Genomic DNA, 20,638 nt, shown 5'->3' with positions numbered 1-20,638 from the left:
GGTTTCTCCGATGTAGAGGTCTGGGCATTCCTCGCTGCACTGTACAGCATACACCACATTATTCAGTTTGGGTTTAGGAGTTTTGTCTTTCGGGTGAACCAGTTTCTGTCTGAGTGTGTTGCTGGGTCTGAAGTACACTGGGATGTCGTGTTTGGAGAAAACTCTCCTGAGTTTCTCTGATACACCGGCTACATAGGGAATGACAATGTTGTTGCGTCTGTCCTTCTTATCCTCCCTCGCTGGTGTCTGATCTTCTTTTCTGCAACTCAAGCAACTCAAGAAGTCCAGACGCTTTTCTTTCCAAGCTCCTTAGTCTACGATGGCCTGGATGACTGAGAACCTTCACAGACATACTGGTTATAAGGTTTGGGGAAACTTGCAGTCAGCTGAGACTGAAGCTGAGACTGAAGAAGTCACTTGGATGAGTGTGGAAATGTTTCTCCTACAAAACGCTACGTCCAGATGAACAGAGTCAACTTTTGGAGATTAAGATAAATAGATAAATCTAGAGATATAGGTATAAATATAAATATAAACATGTATATAAATATAAAAGGACAAGTACGTCTACAAATATATGTCATGGAGTACAAAAATGCACCCTGTGCACTGAGGTTTAATAATTCTGTTTCACATGTGTGGACCTGACCAAAGAACATTAATAACGAAGGAACAACCTCCTGCAACATTCCCTCAGACAGCAAGGTTGAAGGAACCTGCTGCTGAAACTTCTCTTTAGATTGTGCAGTGTGTTATGGGGGGTTCATTGTTCATGATTGCCAGCATTCTGTCAACATACATACATATGCAATATAATTGGCACTCTTGTTTTTGACATAAATACCTGCTCTTGATGCGCTGTGAAAAACTTTGTGATTTCTGATTGTTTGAACTCTGGTCCAACTTACATTACTGTTTTCTGTAAACTTCATATTTATTATTTTTCCGTCCTGTATGTACCGCATAACTTTGTACTTTGTCTATTTTCTTTTTGTATTTTAAAGATAGCAGAAACTTGCTTTGATTCTAAATGTCCACCTTGTCTTTTATTTTCATGTGTAAATGCTTCATATTATAATCATTATAATCATAGATAGTCCTCCTTTTAGATGAGGTCACATAAAATACTTAACAACTGTACCATGAATGGCAATAATTAACAATTATTTATAAAACCTCTATTAATATTGTATGTATACATGTGCATCTACATACTGTGTTTATATGTAATGTTAATTATGTACTTAGACTTTGCGAATGCTGCCATGAACCATTAACAGCTTATAAATAACTGGTTTGTACTTTCTGTTGAATCCATAATTCAGTAATTAAGTATGAAAACACTTGTGTCAAAAATATTGTTATATGTGAACTCACTAAAGACATTTACATTACATACATTGCAAGCATTTACAACTGTGCGATTACAAAAATGATGATTTATGTAATTTATAATAACTTAATAATTTTTGATAGCTCATTGTAGTTATTATAAAGTGTTACCCAAAAATCGTGCCATTATCTAACCTTGTATTTTTGTGGCCAGAGTACTGCACATTGCTCTTAAAGTTAATGAAAAAGTGTTTTTCTTAGCTCCATCATGATAGCTCCTGTTATAAAGTGAGTTCTGCGTGTGTATGTTTTATGTTAGTTGTGATGTGAGTGACCAAGGAGGTTTGCTAACCTGTACTTGTGGCGTTGGAGCAGCTGAAGGTGAATCTGAGGAAAAAATATTTAACAAATCAAAGAGTGTTGTTAACAATTGTTATATTATTTTGACTTGCATTATATTTCACACAAAGTAAACAAAAGATCAGTTAGCTGAGATTTGTATGGCCTTTTCCATCCTGTGCTATGATTGTGTGTGTAGTTCAGGGATGCCCAGTCCTCGAGAGCTACTGTCCTGCTGCTTTTAAATGCATCCTTGTCCCGACACACTGGAATCAAATGAATGGCTTATTACCGGGCCTTTGCCAAACTTGAAGCCATGCTGAAGACGTAATCAGACCATTTGATTCAGCTGTGTTGGAGTAGGGATGCATCTAAAAGCTGCAGGACAGTGGCTCTCGAGGACTGGACCTGGGTACCCCTGGTGTTGTGTATAGAAACATAATGTCTGAAACAGTTGAGAGTGAGGGATTTAATATGTGAAATAATATTACTGACTCTGCATAGCAGGCATAACGTGAGCACATTAATAATGTTTCAGCACTATTATTAAAATAAGGCATTATGATTATTATCATCATAAGAATTATATCAATGCCATCAACAGCAACATGAAAGCACTGCAGTGACTCCGTTAGATATTGCCATTAAACAATTTGTCCCTTACTCTTAGGGTCCATGATCAAATCTGAAGACCTGAAGGAAAGAAAGACAAAACTCAGAAGCAACAGGTAACAGATGTCAAACTCCACTATGTTAAGTGTATCCTAACATACTTTACAAGGGGCTACACTTTGGACAGATCATCAGTCTAAACAATCAGGTTTAATAGTGTAACCAAAAATATAAAAAAAATAAGAAAAGTGATACATGTCTCCAGCTAAGAAGCTGTTCTGTGTAACCCATGTTCTCAAACATCAGACAAACTAGAAAACAAAACCAACCAGACAGGAGAAAATGAAATTAAAATACCAAAACATATAAAACAACATCAGCCTGGTTTCCTACCTTGTGCTGCTGCTGTGACTGCTGCAGCGAGGAGGATGCAGTGAAACTACTCAAAGAGAGCACTCGGTCTTTTATACAGTAGCCTGCCCACTTTCACTTTCTGTTTTATTTTATGATAAAGCATGTGGTTTATAAGAAATCAACCCCCTGTGTCTTGGAAATCCTCTTAATTCCCCTGAGCTTTATGTTTTAGCACCTGACAACTTTTTGCAGAAAAACAATAAGTGAGCAGTCTGCTGGTTGCAGAGATAAAACAATAAAAAGACTAAATATAAATAATGTGAACAAGCATTTTTTTTAGTTGCTTTGTTCATCAGTAATGATAAATTATAGCCTGCAAACACTTATAAAGAATGCAAAGGTGGCAGGGATAGCTCAGTAGGTAGAGTGGTCGGTGGTTCAAATCCACTTAACTGCTATGCTGAGATACCCCTGAGCAAGGCACCATCCCTACACATTGCTCCCCGGTCACCTGCTTAGTGGCTGCCCCTAACAAATTCAAAGAAAGTAATTTACCCACGGGGATCATCTGTTATTATTAAAGAGGAAAATCTTGTGATTCACATCTCATCATTTTGTCTCATCACTCAGTTTCAGTTTCACTTTTTAAAAGCTAAATACATATTTCAGTTTTATCTTTTCTAATTATTGCAAAAGTTAAGTAAGAGAAAGGTCAGATGAGGTTTGCATCAAAAAGTACCAGGAAAGAAAAACATCAAGTAAGATACTTCCCAGAAGTGATTTTGGGAAGTACCTATTTATAACCGTCATGGTTTGTCATTAAGAAAGTGAAAGTATAAGATCTGATCAGTCTATATAAGACCGACTTTGTTCCATTCAACAGTTTCACTTGATCTTTGCCTCTGCAGCTGCATCACAATACAGGTAAGAATTCTTTACCATGTATGTTATCAGGTTAAAAATGAGCCTTAGTGATTCATACCAGTTCATTTTTATTATGTTTTCTTACTTTTCTCATTGCTCAGGAGTTTGGAAATCCCACACTAGTGAGTGGAAAGTTCAGTCTGCAGACCATATGCTGTAAAATCATTGCCACTACACTTTAAGTCTTACTCTCTAAAATGTTGCATTTTTCCCTCCTTCCCTTAATGAATTTATTGTAGAAGGCAACATTTGTGCAACGACTGTGGTTTTACGTTTAAGCTTTAAACTCATTTAGTTTAAGTTTATAATTATTTTATAAACTTTTTCTTTTTTCGGGTGTGGGCACCTGATCATTGAAATATTTGTGTGTTACTGATTGATATTAACTTTATCTTTACTTCTTCAGTTTTAGCAATGGGAGGTAGCTCTTCTTCTCCTACACGTAAGTAGTATATAGTGAAGAAATTGTTCTCTGTTGCAGAATAAGGCAAGAGCTGCATATTAGAATGCAATTTTAGTCTTTGTTGCACAGTTATATTCCCACTGCAAAAAAATCAGAAATATTAATGGAAACTGAAATTGTATTTTACTTTCTCTATGTTTTACTTTGTAGCACCTCCAGCTCCACCACGTCTTCCTAGTAAGTTATATCATAAATTTAACAACATAAATTCTACAATTAATTTGCACATACCTGTCTAATGCGTGTTTCATGTTGTTTGTTTTTATTTTCTAGCACCTCCACCTTCTCCTAGTAAGTTTCATTCTAGAACACTGGTTACTGTTATTTGCAGATTATTTTGAACAAAACTGATTTCTCCTGTTTACAAATAGAGTTCATCTTTTTTACGCTCTAAAATGCTTTTCAATTCAATTTTCAGCTTTGAAAACTCCGTGGAGACAAGTATCTTGGGGGTAAATCTACAGTTTCCAGTCTTGTGAACAGGACTGAGAATATCAGTTGCTGACTTAGACCAATTTTCTTCTGTTCAACTCTAACTACTGCAATACTTTTGGAAGGCTGTACTAATAAGTAATTTAAAAAAATGGGTTCCCTTCACCGACCATTTTATTTTATGAAAAATGCAAAAGAGATGTTTGATTTTCTCACACGAACAGAAAAGCTTATCAGATGTTGCAAACATTGCTCAGCCAACCACAGCCCTATTATTGTTAGCCACATCTCATACACAATTTCTATATGTGCATTCTTAGTTAATAATGTGTCTTTCGCTGGGTCTGCTGAAGTGCCTTAAGCATTCTTTGATCTTACACTGGATGTTAATGCTCTTGTTAAAAATGTAATATACAAAAATGTAGTTCAAACATGCAGTTTTTCCTCAGGATGAATTACTGTGGCTTCCGTAATCATCTAACTTTTTTCATATAGCTCCATCATGAGGTCAAAATTTAACTTGCATTGGAAAACTGACAATTTTTACTATCCCTTATGTCCCATTCAGAAAATGTTATCATGCTATTCTGATAACAGGCATTATCAAACGTCACAGAAAACATCCCATAACTAGCATTTTCCTGATTGAACAGCTGTGTTTAAAAAGCAGCCTCACAGAGCTGTTAGAATGTTTTAACCTCATCAGTCATGTTAAAACTACATCTTCAATGTATTAAACTTTTTTAACCCCATTTTACAGGAACCAGGCAGATCTGCAGTATGTGAAGAATTTTCAGCTTCAAAATGAACGAGTGAGACATGTCAGAGTTTTGCTCTATGGCCCAGTCGGTGCCGGGAAGTCCAGCTTCATCAATTCTGTCAGCAATGTCTTACGGAGAAGAATAACCTGTCCAGCTATGACCAACACAACAAATGAGGAGGAAGGAAGTTTCACCAAAAAAGTAACTTCCTTTTAGTTACACTGACTCGATGTATGGAAATTTAACAAGTGAAACTGTAACATATGGTAAAATATTAGCCTACACACCATGTTAAAGATTTAATAAGTAATTAAAACTTTTTCATCATGTTCAAAACAAATCGTATCTCCTTCCAAGTTGTTTGTAAACTTTTGTCATTCAGTATGAAACCCACAACATTAAGAAAGACACAGGGCAGTTTTACCCATTTGTCTTCAATGACCTGATGGGTTTGGAAGAAGGGAGTGGACGAGGAGTGAGAGTGGAAGACATCAAACTGGCCATCATGGGACATGTGAAGGAGGGTTATAAGGTACAATCATCAAACTGTGAACTTTGTTTATTCTTTAAGTAAAACTCTCAAATTTTCTTCAAGTTATTTTGTGAGAGAAAAAGTAAATCATATATTGATTAATTTATTGAAGTTTTTTTTTTTTTAAATACAGATTTGCACAGTCTTCTTTCATTCATGTTGTTAATGAGATTCTTGTTATACTATACGATGAGTGTGGGTTCACTGGATCTTTGTAACATATTGCAGTTAAACCCTGCTTCTCCATTGTCCACTTCTGATTCTGGCTACAACCCTTCACCTTCTCCAGAGGACAGAGTTCATGTTCTGGTTTGTGTCCACACTGGTAACGCAACAGAAATTAACAGCTCAGTGTTACAGAAGATGAAAATCATCAGAGAGGCAGCCAGCGACTTGGGTAAGAGGGGATTAAGTGTGTAACAGACTTACAGTGCATTTAAAGAACATCTTGGCTATTTATTCTAACACTTTACTTGTAAAAGAAAACAAATACATGTGCATGAAAAACACAGCTGAAGTTCTGCATTAGACTTGTTTGTCTTAAAACATCTGATAAGAGAAGTTTTATAACTATACCTGGTTAAATATGGACGGTCTCTGCTGGAAGACATTTCACTGAATGATTCACAGGCTTTTGAGTGGTATTTGTTCATATTGTATGCATAGTCAAAGTTCTTGTCAAGTTAACCCCAGACTTATCAGAAAATATCTCATATTGCAGGTATTCCCCAGTTAGCTGTTCTTACCAAATTTGATGAGGCCTGTCCTGAAACTGAGAAGGACCTGAAGAATGTGTACAAAAGCAAGCTCGTGAAGAGAAAGGTGAATTTTGGCTGGAAAAAATTAACATTACAACAATACTGGCTGGGTAAATGAAACATTGCAAACCTGAACTCAGATCTTACAGTAATTCATTTGTTTCTGTAAAAACCAGATGGGAGATCTGAGCTCAAAACTGGGGATCCCGCTTAACTTCATCCTTCCTGTGAAGAACTACAGTGAAGAAACAGAACTGAATGACGATGTTGACACTTTGATCCTGAGCGCAGTGAGAATGATGATTGACCTGGGAGAAGACTTCATTGACTCTAAATTATAAACTGACATACACAGTGATGTAATACACTCGATGAATAATACATAATCCCAGTAGAATAAGAGTCACTTTTTCCACACAGGGTGACGTTAATTACCAGATAGAATAAAAATCATGAAAGTTGTTACGGAAAGCTGATATGATTGAATGTGATTAATATGAAAAGAAACACAAGTTTCATCTCTCTCTTTTCCTTTTTTTAATATCGACTAACATCACAGAAATATATCGAAGAACATCTATAATCAAATAAAATAAAGCTGTCATTGTCTTTGCAGATGAATTTCACACATGCACTCCAGCCATGAGCTTGTGTAGCCATCACCCAGCTCTGCATGTTCGAATGCAAATGTGCACTGAAGAATAAATAAATGTCCCATACATTTGCATTAAACCTTGAAAAAGTACACTGTAAAATGTAATATTGTGTTTAATTAAAAATATTAAATAGGCTGAACTCGATTTTTATCAATTTGTTATTAGAACTCGATTTAAATAAGTTACCAGTACTTTTTATGCAAAAACGCCGATAAACTCAATTTATTTGAGTTGTCTTAACTTAGAAAAACTAAATAAGCTGGAAGTTTTGCTTCTCAGGGCGGAAGAATGAAAGATGTGTTTTGAAAATGCCACGTCACTACCGTCCTCCTCCCTCTCGGATCAGTCCGCATGTTCATGGTGCATTTGTTATGGAATATGTTGAGCAAACCTGGAGAAGCGTCAGCTCAAGAGATTATTGTCATTGCTGTGGATCTTTACCTGATACACTGACTTGGTGAGTAAATGTTTACTCTTATTCAAACTGATTTTGTGGCTTCTCTTAGTTTAGCACCAGGTTTATCATCTTGCTAGCTAGTTAGTGTTAGCCTAGCTTTGCTGCTGCCGCTGGGCTCATGTTACTTAAAAATTAACACCACAGCCTTAAAAACCTTACATAAAAATATGTCTGTGAAATTTTCTGTTGATTGTTTGAAATAAAAAAGTGAGAATAAGAGCCCAGACAATATTCTTCGGGAGGTGTAGCCGTTAGAGGTAGGGTGTGGTGTGGGGGGTATTTTCAATCCATAGCCATAACCAACTAACTAACTATATATATCATGTTTAACCTGAGTAGCAAAAGAGTGCAGGGGGGGTTGAAAACAATAAGCCAGGAGTTAGCTGTGCTCCCGGACTCTATCAAGCCTTGACCTCCCGGTCAGCTATCGAGCTGGTGGATAACAGAGCTCTCCGAAAACGTGGAAGCACTTTTGCAAATATGTGATATTTTGATAAATGAAGTAGATGTTTGAGCATTACACGGCTACATTCTGGCCTGAAAATATCTTAAAAGGTTATTTTGTGACCCAGAAAGGGTAGTCTGGGGAAAAGGAGGATCGCATTTGTCGGCCACGGTTGTCGGAGCCTGTGTACTTGTAAGCCCGGCAATGGCGGTGGAGCGCAGCTAAAAAACTTATTACTTTTTCTGGGTCACAAAATAAACTTTTAAGATATTTTCAGGCGAGAATGTAGCTGTGTAAAGTTCAAATATCTGCTCGATTTATCAAGACATCACATATTTGCAAAAATGCTCCGATGTTTTCGGAGACATACATTTTTTTCATGCTTTGTGGCAGCTTTTGAAGATCGGTGGCAAAGAGTTAGATGGGTTTATTTGTGGTGAGTACAATCTTTTATAGAAATCCCTGAAAATGTTGTTTATTTGTTTCGGGTCATATACTGTGTTTCCAGATGAATATTGGGAAAGTTACTCAGCAGCAAGAGGTGGGATTACTGGTACCTTTAAAGGGGGACCTGGGAAAGCCCTTGGGGCTTTTTCCTGCTGTCTCTCCGTTGGGGTTGGTCGCAACCAATGATCCCTCTAAGCTGCGCACGAGCGCAATTGCACACTGCTGGCACGGTCTCTGCGCACAGAAAATCTGCGTTGTGCACAAAAACAAAATCTAACCTGAATTGAACTTAAAATTAAAACTTTAACAATTCTGTTTTGCAATGTTAGTCAGTAAGTGACTGGCTGCTAGTGATGTGCGGATCGATCCTGAAATATCGATTCCTCCGATACCAATCATTTATGTTCTAGAATCGATTCTCACATTAAAATATCGATATTTTAGTAATTTAGAGTAAATTTGTAGTTTATCAAGCGTTTCATTCAAAATAGTCAACAGGGTCGCAAGAAGCGTGTGGAAAAACCAAGGCGCAAAATAACTGCCCATGAACTGAGAAAAGTCAAGCGTGCAGCTGCCAAGATGCCACTTGCCACCAGTTTGGCCATATTTCAGAGCTGCAACATCACTGGAGTGCCCAAAAGCACAAGGTGTGCAATACTCAGAGACATGGCCAAGGTAAGAAAGGCTGAAAGACGACCACCACTGAACAAGACACACAAGCTGAAACGTCAAGACTGGGCCAAGAAATATCTCAAGACTGATTTTTCTAAGGTTTTATGGACTGATGAAATGAGAGTGAGTCTTGATGGGCCAGATGGATGGGCCCGTGGCTGGATTGGTAAAGGGCAGAGAGCTCCAGTCCGACTCAGACGCCAGCAAGGTGGAGGTGGAGTACTGGTTTGGGCTGGTATCATCAAAGATGAGCTTGTGGGGCCTTTTCGGGTTGAGGATGGAGTCAAGCTCAACTCCCAGTCCTACTGCCAGTTTCTGGAAGACACCTTCTTCAAGCAGTGGTACAGGAAGAAGTCTGCATCCTTCAAGAAAAACATGATTTTCATGCAGGACAATGCTCCATCACACGCGTCCAAGTACTCCACAGCGTGGCTGGCAAGAAAGGGTATAAAAGAAGAAAAACTAATGACATGGCCTCCTTGTTCACCTGATCTGAACCCCATTGAGAACCTGTGGTCCATCATCAAATGTGAGATTTACAAGGAGGGAAAACAGTACACCTCTCTGAACAGTGTCTGGGAGGCTGTGGTTGCTGCTGCACGCAATGTTGATGGTGAACAGATCAAAACACTGACAGAATCCATGGATGGCAGGCTTTTGAGTGTCCTTGCAAAGAAAGGTGGCTATATTGGTCGCTGATTTGTTTTTGTTTTGTTTTTGAATGTCAGAAATGTATATTTGTGAATGTGGAGATGTTATATTGGTTTCACTGGTAAAAATAAATATATATTTGTTTTTTGTTATATTGCCTAATAATTATGCACAGTAATAGTCACCTGCACACACAGATATCCCCCTAAAATAGCTAAAACTAAAAACAAACTAAAAACTACTTCCAAAAACATTCAGCTTTGATATTAATGAGTTTTTTGGGTTAATTGAGAACATGGTTGTTGTTCAATAATAAAATTATTCCTCAAAAATACAACCTCTATGCCCCATCTTTGTTTACTATTTCCCACTGAGGCTTCTAGACTTCTGATTGGCCAACATTTCTACACAGTTAGGAATATATCGCCACCTGTTGCTTTGGGATGTTCCTAGCAGCGTTTTCCTTAATTTCTGCTTTTACATGTGGACGGGATTATTTTTTAAAACAAAAACGGAAAATCTCAGTTTTCAAAAATAACCGCGTACGTGTGGACGTAGCCTAAAACTAGAATGTTTAATGCTGAGCAAACCAATTTGAATAATGTGTATACTTTTTCTACCACTGAAAACCAGCAAGAAAGAACCGAGGTAGACTTTGATCAGACCTACTGTGGATCATCATTAATATGTCTGTGAAGGTTCTCAGTCATCCAGGTCATCATAGTCTAAGGAGTTTGGAAAGAAAAGCGTCTTTACTTCTTTGAGTTGCTTGAAGACGTTTCACCTCTCATCCGAGAAGCTTCTTCAATTCTAAGGGTCCATGGTGAAGAGTGTCTCAGATTTAAACCCAGTGGGAGTTTCCCCCCCAAAGAGGGACAAAGGACCCCCTGATGATCCTCTAATCACATGAGCCAAGGTGTGAAAGTGGGTGTGGGTCCCAATCAGACAGGGTTTTGGGTGAGCTGATTGTGAAACCTGGCCACACCCTATCATGTGATTTTCCTGAGGTCAGATGGCCCAGGATGTGAGTGGGCGTTAAGGCGTCTGGGAAGGGATCTCAAAACTGGATTATAGATGGCAGAGAGTTGGTGTCGTAAACCACCGCCTCTGTTCAAAGATGGTCGCTCACAGTGGACGTAAATGGCATCATTAATAATTTTCCTGTAATACATGTAGAGTTACGTGTGTGCCCAAAAAGGCACAATAAATACATCAATGCATTTAACAAGAACCACATTCAATATGCAATATAAGCAGTTTATTATAGTTGCCTGCCCAGTACATTCAAGGTGGCTGTAGCTCAGGAGGTTAGCGGTTTAATCGCTGGCTGCTCCATCACTGACGCATCGGTCAGAGCGTGAATGTTAGAAAGCTTATTTATCATTGTCCTGTATTTTTATCAAACTTATTTTTTACAATGTGGTTTATAAGAGATTTACGTCATCAGCTTATTATGGTAAATGAACTGGTTCTTATATAGCGCTTTTCTACTCTTCTGAGCACTCACAGCGCTTTACACAACTTGTGCATTCACCTATTCACACAAGCACATTTTTCCAGGTGCTTTCTACGTAACGTTCACACACACTCACACTCTGATGGATGCATCGGAGAGCAATTTGGGGTTGGTATCTTGCCCAAGGATATTTGACTAGGGGAAGCCAGGAATCAAATCACCAACCTTTCGATCAGTAGATGACCTGCTCTACCGCCTGATCTACAGCCACCCAGTACATATACTGAGACTAAGTCGAAGTTAAAAGACAAAAAATACAAAAAATGATAAATAAATATGTTCCATCTATCTGTTTGCTTCCTCATATCCTCTTCAGGGTAGTGGAGGTCGCTGGAGCCTATCCCAGCTGTCATAGGGCGAGAGGCGTGGTACACCCTGGACAGGTCGCCAGTCTGTTGCTAAGAAATAGAGAAATATTTTTAATGCGTATCCGCTCATTAGATTGTTTTATGTATAAAAGAAGGCCAGCTTTGAGACTAGGTCACAGGCTGACAGGAAACTGCATGTTTTTTGTAGAGTTATTGCAAGTTATTACAAGCTGCACAGGAAGTTTTAGTGCACAGGCATATTAATAGATAAGACACAGAAAAGAAGAACTTTGCCATATAAGCAATGTTGGTATCGAAACTGTGTGACGTGTAAAGTACAGAAATAACACCATATAAGACACATGTTGAGCTTGTAATGTTAGAGATCCTGCAACTGGCGTTTGGGCTGTGCAGGGGTCTCTCTCTTCCGGAAGATGATTGAATAAAAAGAAATAGAAATGCTTTAACACACTGAGTCAGTTTTCTCTGTTCTATCATGGGGACAAAAGAATCGGGGTTAATACTAACACACAGCGTCAGACAACATTGCGTACTCATTTACATTTACATTTACATTTACTTCTGCATTCACGCCTATGGGCAATGTAGATTGATCAGTTAACGTATCCCCACTAAGTGCAAGTCTTTGGACTGTGGGAGGAAGCCGGAGTACCAGAGGAGACGGGGAGAACATGCAAAGTGTTTTCATAGACAGTCAGTCATAAAGCGCTATACACAGTGACACATGATACACAGTAATATGGGTTTGAATGCAGCCTGTGCTGTACAGATGTGTTCATGTGTTCTGATTTAACGGCAGATTTCTCCACATGCAGGACAAAAAAATTCCTTCTTCTGTAACAAAAAATGAACCACATATTTGCTTTGAATTCTAATATGTAATCGAACCTTTCCGTCGCGTTCGGGTGAAATCATTACAACTTAAAAATCATAAATACTGTGTTTTACATCTGATTGCCTCAAGGCCTTATGATATCATCCACACTATGCACTTAAATTTGCTCATACTAAATGAAACTGTCTGTTTAATCTGCAAAATTAGTGGCTGAAAGTTTAGATAAATGAAATGAATCGACAAACAGCAGCATTTTTTGCTGCAGCAGGAAAACTGAACAGAATGTATGTAAGAGGTCAGAGTGAGGATGACGTCACTTAATAAAGGAAATACATGTTTGTCTGTTTTGATGATGAAGGACTTCTTCAGCTCTGTAAACAGCTACACTTGAGAGGACAGAGGTGATTTCATGGATCAATAACAATGTGTTTATCAGCTTTCATCACCGCAGTGCAGACATGACGTCAGATCCATCAAAGTGACTGCCGTCTCTCTGATGACGTCACAGAGCAGAGTCGTTCTGTCCAATAAAGGATCTCAGATCAGCTGCTGCCATCTTGTGGCCACAGTTGGTTACTGTCTCTGAAAGTTGTCTCATGTTTCCTGTTGTCCTGCTAACAAAGGCTGGAGCTCATCATGCTGAGAGGGCAGCAGCATTTTGTGGCTCTTCACACATGTTCATTATATTCTGATGATCCTGGATGGAGACAAACTACAGATAAGTGTGTTCAGCCCAACTAGTTTATCTCATTACAGCAGTTTGATGCAGCATGTGAGGCTGGGAAAGAATGTCTCGGACTCCCGGACCATCAGCACCGGCTCCCCTCAGGGCTGTGTTCTTTCTCCTCTGCTCTTCTCCCTGTACACCAACTGCTGCACCTCCACCCACCAGTCTGTCAAGCTAATCAAGTTTGCAGATGACACCACCGTTATTGGGCTCATCTCGGACGGGGATGAGTCTGCCTACAGGAGGGAGGTTGAACGTCTGGTGTCTTGGTGCAGCCACAACAACCTGGTGCTGAATGCCCAGAAGACAGTGGAGATTATTGTGGACTTCAGGAAGCACACAGCCCCACTCCCCCCCATCATCCTGACTGACACCCCCATCACCTCTGTGGACTCATTCCGCTTCCTGGGTACCACCATCACCCAGGACCTGAAGTGGGAGCCCACCATCACCTCCGTCATCAAGAAAGCCCAGCAGAGGATGTACTTCCTGAGGCAGCTGAAGAAATTCAACCTGCCAACACGGACGATGATGCAATTCTACACCGCAATCATCGAGTCCATCCTCACCTCCTCCATCACCGTGTGGTACGCTGGAGCCACTATCAGGGACAAACAGAGACTGCAGCGTGTAGTGCGCTCTGCTGAGAAGGTGATTGGCTGCAGACTCCCATCTTTGCAGGACCTGTACACCTCCAGGACACTGCGGCGTGCAGCTCGGATCTCAGCTGACCCTTCTCACCCTGGATACAGTCTGTTTGACCTGCTCCCCTCAGGCAGGAGGCTCCGGTCCATTCGCACCAGAACCTCTCGCCATAAGAACAGTTTCTTCCCCTCTGCTGTTGGACACATGAACAATAAACGTACGACTGTTCCCACCACTAACACATGACCCTACGCTGTGTTCACTGCATCATTCCATGTTTGGCACTGATCACCACCTGCACTCATGTATATATCATGTATATATCTTTCTACGTAGCACTTTTAATTCTTATTCTCATGTATATATCTCATGTATATCTCATGCATATATCTTTCTACGTAGCACTTTTAATTCTTATTCTTACTTTTATTTTTTCATGTCTATTTAAGCGCAATTTATGACAGTATGTTTGCACTGAAGCACCGCAGCAATTTCCTAATGTTGTAAACCTGCTCAACATTTGGCAATAAAACCCTTTCTGATTCTGATGTTTCCCTTTGAATCCCCCTGAAGATCCTGACAGTGAAGCACGTACATAATACTGCAGCCTTTCAACTCTGAGCTTATTTAGTTCTATTAATACACTGAAATCTCATTTGTGTCATGAAGAAAGTCTTTAATCAAACAGAATTCAAAGATCAGAAACATTTCATATATGGAGTTAAACATGAATCATTGTTTCAACAACATATTTATTGTTGTCATAAACAGACAAGAAGACAACAACAAACTGCTCCTCCCATTCAACACATGTCAGTCCATATCCCAGCAAACTAAATCATCTCCATTTACACATCAAATAGAAACATGAATCACTTGTAATGATTAGAAACTTGATAGAATTTCAAATCTAGTTTGGGGAGTCATTCAGTGAGAAACAGTGAAATGATTTTCCATGTGAAAAGGTGGACAGCAGAAACAGAAAGAAACAGTGAGAACTAAAAGAGAAACAAAGAGCTTTGGAACAACGAGGCAGCAGGAGGACAGCTGCAGTTTAACAGCTTCAACTCACTGACAGGAAACAACATTAGAAACATCACCATCCTCAACTCATCTGCTGCACTGACACTGACACCTTCAACAGACACACCTTCACTTTACCACCATCAACAGTGTTAATGTATGGAAACATCCTGTGAGTGAAAGTTTGTGTGAAGGTGTGTATGTGTGTGTTAGTATCAGGATCAGAGAACGACAGCTTTCCTCTGTTCCAGTCCAGATTCACTCTGATCCTCTGGAGCTTCTTCTCTACTGAGAGAACAGTGACAGGAGTGGATGGTGAGAGTGCTGAGTATTTACCTTCATAGAATAATATTATCCATAATCCAGACCACATGCTTCCCTTCCTCTGCACAGACTCTGCTGACACACCCAGTCCCCACCATGTACTGTCTCCAAAATCAACATCCCAGCTGTGAGTCCCTGACTTAAAGCCCTCAGAGCCCAGGACAGAGCCGTAATCATCAAACCTCTCTGGATTATCAGGAAGCTGCTTCTCTCCTCCTCGTCTCACACTGGTCAGATCTTCAGACAGGATGAGGTGTGGATGAGCAGTGTTTGGGTCCAGAATGAGAGGAGTGTAGGAGACCACGTCCTTCATGTTGTTCCAGATGTTGAAGGTCAGGTTGCCCAGGTGTTTGGCCTGGTCTATCAGAGCTCCTGAGGGCAGCTGTGGATCATCCAGCAGGGGGCAGCGCTGGACTCTTTCCACTGCAGCCTTGTAGTTGTGCAGGAATGAGACGTCTTCAGCTCTCAGCTCCTCCTCTGTGGCTCTGACTGTGTCTGAAAGAGCTGCTATCTCTCTGCTCAGAGCCTCCATCTTCTCCTTCATCATCCCACTCTTCTGCTCCTCTTCCTCCCTCAGTGCAGCCAGCCTGGCCTCTTCTTCCTCTGCTAGAAACTGATGAAGCTTCTTAAACTGCTCCTTAATCTGCCTCTCTGTGTGTCGGGCCTGGACCTTAATGTGTTCTGCTGTTTGATCAAACTTCACTTGAACTTCTTCACAAACCTTTAACTTCTTCTTTAAGGGCTCCAGAGTTTCCTGAAGTTCCTTCTTGTGTTGTCGTGCAGCTTCATCGATGGGTCTGAATCTGTGATTGGTGTGTTTTTCTGAGTCTCTGCAGATGACACACACTGGCTGCTGATGGTCCAGACAGAAGAGTCTGAGTTTCTCAGAGTGCAGACTGCAGAGAGCCTCTGAAGCTCTCTGATCTCTCTCCTGTAAGAACGACTCACACAGGTTCTTTAAAGCCAGGTTTGAAGGTGGTTTTGACCGTGAAGATCTTCTCTTACAAACTGGACACTCGCGTGTTGATGTCTCTTTCCACTGTCTCTTCAAACAGTCTTTACAGAAGCTGTGGCTACATGACAGAAGAACAGGATCTCTGAAGACCTCCTGACAGACCGGACAGCAGAGATCCTCCTCTGATCTGGAAGCCATTGAGTCTGTGAGTGAAGCTGAAAACAGCAGACAGGAAGTACAGTCAGTCCTGGCTCCCCTCCCTCCTCTACCACCTTCACTGAAACGTCCTTTGAGTCGTGTTTTTGCTCAAACTCACAGCTTGAAGCAGCAGTGTTGGAGTTTTCCACTTTTCTCTCCTGTAGCTGGACTCACTCAGAGGAAGCTGCTAGTTTGGTCTGAGCTCAGTCTGATCGTCTGTGCGTCTCTCTGCACTGAAGAAGAAAAACATCCTGTTTCCTGGTTTGTAGCATTTCAGTGACATAGAGGCCGGAACATCATTCAGCGTGAGTGTGACAGCAGAGTGCAGACGTTGGTTGCAGATCAGAAACGAAACCTTTTCTCAAGCGTAGAAAATAAACTGTGACTCAGTGGTGCAGCTGCTTGGCAGTTTATATTTCAGACTTTGTTCTGGTTATTGTTCAGGTTCCACAGCAGTGGGAGTGTAATGTAGTCACACAAACACAGGTGGATTTACTCTGGAGAACTTCAAGGCATGGTGAGGAGGTAATTTAGCCATGTAAATCAGCTGTATTGGATCAAGGACACATCTAAAACCTACAGGACACCGGCCCTCAAGGCCTGGAGTTTCCCCATCCCCGAGTTACTGTAACAGCAGCTACTTTTCCATCAGACCAACACCAACATCAAATTCTGTCTGATACAAACAACACTTCTAGATGGAATTTATCCTTTGACTTTAAGTCCTCCTCTTTATTCTCTGAAACACACTTTCATTCATTCATTGATTATTTTAGTCAGAAATGTTGTTTGTTACTATTAAACATGAAATATTAACATTAAAGAAGATGTGATGAAGGAATATTTGGAATATCTGGAGCTCTATTAAGTCACGTAATAACAACATGTGCATCATAGTGCAAAAGTAACATAACAAAGCTTTGTTCAGACAGTTACCTTTCAGTCGATTCACTCGGTATAACACATAAATATTAGAGATGGACCGATCCGATATTACGTATCGGTATCGGTCCGATACTGACCTAAATTACTGGATCGGATATCAGAGAAAAATAAAATATGTAATCCGATCCATTAAATATCACGAAAGCACCTCACAAAACTTGCAACACGCCGTAACTCGCCTCAGAATGTTAGCAGGTCGGAGCAGTATGCATCACGTGACAGAGCGGCTGTGGCCTGTCGGTGGTCTGGATAGTTTTGGAGCTTCGTTAGCAAACCGGCATTTCATCTCCGACAAAATTATCCCCGAGAGAAGTAAAGCAAGTGTGTAAGTCCATCTCTGAATGTTTGTAAAGCATTCCTGCGTTAAGCTTAACAAGCACTACCTCTTCTTGCTGCTACTTCAATCATGAAACTGCTTAATGATCAGCTGATCGGCTTTTCTGTCGCGAGTCCGTCTCTCTTGTTGGTTTTTGGCCCACTTTGCACCAGAAAGAGGAAACCAGCGGCTGAACAACAGCAGCACGTTTAAGCTTGATCAGCTGTTGTTAGAATGTATTTAATATTACTTTCTACACCAGGATCTTTTTCTACATAGCTGACGCTGGTAACTGTGCAGGGGCGGATCTAGCAAAGTTTAGCCAGGGGGGCCGATAGATATTAACAGGGAAAAGGGGGCACAAAGACATACTTTTATTTCTTATTCTCATTTAAAATGTCTAGCTTTTAATAAATAATTATCTGACACCCAAAGTTTTAGTTTGATGTAAAATGAATAGAAGTCAATTACTGTATATAGTAACTATTAAGTCTAATATATATACCCTAGTAAGCTATAGTACTTTTTCCTTTGGGAAGGTACCATCTGTGCAGTCTGCAATTTTGTTGAAGAAAGATGTTGAATCTATTTAATATTTCTTGTAAAATAATTGATTTCTGTGCATTTTTTTTCCACACTGCATCAAATTAAGGTTGATTACGTCGATTAAGCATCATGAGGTGGAGCGTGAGGGGTGGTTCCCTATTTTTTATTTATTTATTTTTGTTGTTGCTGGGAGTTGGAACCCTATTAGTTAGGTTGCTTAATATTTACGTTAAGTACTCTTTAAAATACCAGAATAGGGAGGATGGTGTAGGTTTAAGTTTATTAGATTGATCAGTATTGCTGAACTATGAAATATTTTTTTTTGCATACAGGTATAACAGAATAGCTTTAGTGTAGTGTTGTTGTTTTAAACTTACACATCTTGCTGCATTTTGTATAAGTTCTATATCATAAATTTGGATATCTGCTTCCGATACCGATATGAATCCGATATAGTGTTTTTTAATCAACAAAACTGTTTTTTTAAAAAACACTATATCGGATTCATATCGGTATCGGAAGCAGATATCGAAATTTATGATATCGGTATCGGTATCGGACATAAAAAAGTGGTATCGTGCCATCTCTAATATATATGGGATATCACGCTCCTTCGTGTGTCCTGGCTGAAGAAACCTTTATTCATGCCTTTAAGGCAGATGACGTGTGATGACACGCACACGGCCCCGCCTACACATATAGCCACTGTCATCACAGTCATCCCTCAGTTCTTACGCTCTTCAACTCGCCGAGAACACCTCTGCTGAGTTGGGCTAGCTAACTGCTGCTAGTTAGCTCCGTTGTCTGCAGACTTGAACTTTGCTTAACTGCCCCTGTTGGTGTTAGCCTCCACCGCGCAGTTGGTGTGTAGGCTGCCCGTGGAGCGCTTATTTCAAGTTTTTCCCGTGCAGTGTTTTGCTTTGTGTTTTGTTATGGACTCCAAACCGAAGCGAGCAAAGCAGAAATCTTCTGATCGCCCCTGTCCTCAGGGATGCCCTTTCTCTTTGCACGACAGCGACTAGCACAATGCCTGCCCTGTCTGCCTGAGGATCGTCCATGCTCGGAGAGCGTTGACGGAGCCCGAAGCCTGTGCGTTTTGTCGCCAGCTCCGGCGCTCGACCCTGGAAAGACGGGTGACATTTGTGGAAAAAGTGCTGGGACGCTCGGCTGTCGCAAGGCAAGACCCTCACCTTTCCGAGTCTGGAGCCCCAGCTTTCTCTGAGTCCAAAGACGAGGATTTTCCGGTCGATGTCCCTGCAATTAGCTGGGCTGACCATGTTGACGGGTTAGCCGATGACGAGCCGGAACCATGCAGGAGCGCTGACGGGCTTCAGCAGATGGAAGCTCTGCGCGACATCATCCCCAGACGTCAGCCCAAGCCCGCAGCCAGCTCTCACAGGCCCGCTGCTCCTCTAACGACTGGCAAGAGACCAGCGCCCACTGCTGAAGTGGGTGTGCCGCCAGCGAGAGCACATCCTCCAGCCCGAGCTCCACGCCAGTCGGCCTGGAGCAAAGGCCCACCCTCGGGCCCCGGCGGGACCTGACGTCCAGGAGGAAGAAGCCTCAGCCCTCCTAGCTGTGGCTTAGAGTGGAGAAGGGGTCTAGCAGCAGGGAGATGCTGTTTTTACCCCTCTGTTGCCGCACAAGAGGTGCCGCTTAAGTTCTGTTCAGGTTGTCAGCCCCAGAAGGTGTTGCACTTTCCTAGCAATGTCTCCCAAGCACAAAACCTCTGCACACAAAATGCCTCAGGTAACCCTCTGTTCAGGTGTGCTAAATGTTCAGGTGACCACATCGAGTGTTCCCGCTGTTTTTCATTGTTGTGTCCCAGAAAAGGTGCCTCCAACAAAACGTATGAATGTACATGTGTCATGGTCCTTGGTCCTGTGCCTGCGGAATGCGTGATGCTCGGGTAGCCACACCCCCGGGCTGGGCCATCACCGACACACCTGCTCTCCATCGCGGTGATTACATGAAGAGCTACTTAACCCGGCGCTGACGGATGCTCCACGCCAGTCCGTTACTCACCTCACAGTGGTAACTAGACTTCCCTGAAAGCGTGCGTTCACTTCTGGTTGGAACTGTGTTTAATCCGCCTACTTGTGTCCAGGTTTCGACCCGGCATCCGGCGTCTGCCACCTGCCTGTCCTCCGGCTCAACTGGATCACTCGGTGCATCATCTGGCCCATTCGCTATCCCCACGGACTTCCTGCTCACGGACTGCCACACTTCCCTCCCGAGCTCCCACGGTCCCGCTCTATCATAAGCCCCCCTACTCTGACTCAGTCCTGATGTGTTTTCCCCGCTTCCCGGCTCCCTAGTAATCCTCTCCCCTTTCTATTGCAGCCTCCCACGGTCCCGATCCCGGCTTCCTCGTGTCATTGTTTCCCCGGGTTTTTAGTTCCTCGTTTTGCTCCCTAGTTTTCCCGGGTCGCCTTTTGTTGTTA

The 20,638-nt window shown here is 41.3% G+C and overlaps 2 protein-coding genes across 2 annotated transcripts; one reads left to right on the top strand and one right to left on the bottom strand.

Annotated features, from left to right (window-relative positions):
- Positions 1-3,665: 3,665 nt before the first annotated feature.
- On the top strand, positions 3,666-7,298 carry LOC120722514 (interferon-induced protein 44-like). The gene is made up of 10 exons (XM_040013526.1): positions 3,666-3,683; positions 3,968-4,003; positions 4,175-4,201; positions 4,298-4,315; positions 4,443-4,476; positions 5,217-5,418; positions 5,600-5,749; positions 5,978-6,146; positions 6,471-6,571; positions 6,684-7,298. Exons 2-10 carry the CDS (start codon positions 3,976-3,978, stop codon positions 6,846-6,848), a joined length of 894 nt encoding a protein of 297 aa, XP_039869460.1. The 5' UTR covers positions 3,666-3,683; positions 3,968-3,975; the 3' UTR covers positions 6,849-7,298.
- Positions 7,299-14,922: 7,624 nt separating this feature from the next.
- Positions 14,923-16,490, bottom strand: LOC120722505 (nuclear factor 7, ovary-like). Its single transcript, XM_040013516.1, has one exon. It carries the CDS (start codon positions 16,385-16,387, stop codon positions 14,993-14,995), a length of 1,395 nt encoding a protein of 464 aa, XP_039869450.1. The 5' UTR covers positions 16,388-16,490; the 3' UTR covers positions 14,923-14,992.
- Between the last annotated feature and the right edge of the window lie 4,148 nt (positions 16,491-20,638).

This window comes from Simochromis diagramma, unplaced genomic scaffold (genome assembly GCF_900408965.1).
Source record: "Simochromis diagramma unplaced genomic scaffold, fSimDia1.1 OVJJ01000641.1, whole genome shotgun sequence".
Taxonomy (NCBI): domain Eukaryota; kingdom Metazoa; phylum Chordata; class Actinopteri; order Cichliformes; family Cichlidae; genus Simochromis; species Simochromis diagramma.
Note: the sequence above shows the minus strand (reverse complement) of the source record. Positions and strands in the feature narration are given on the sequence as shown.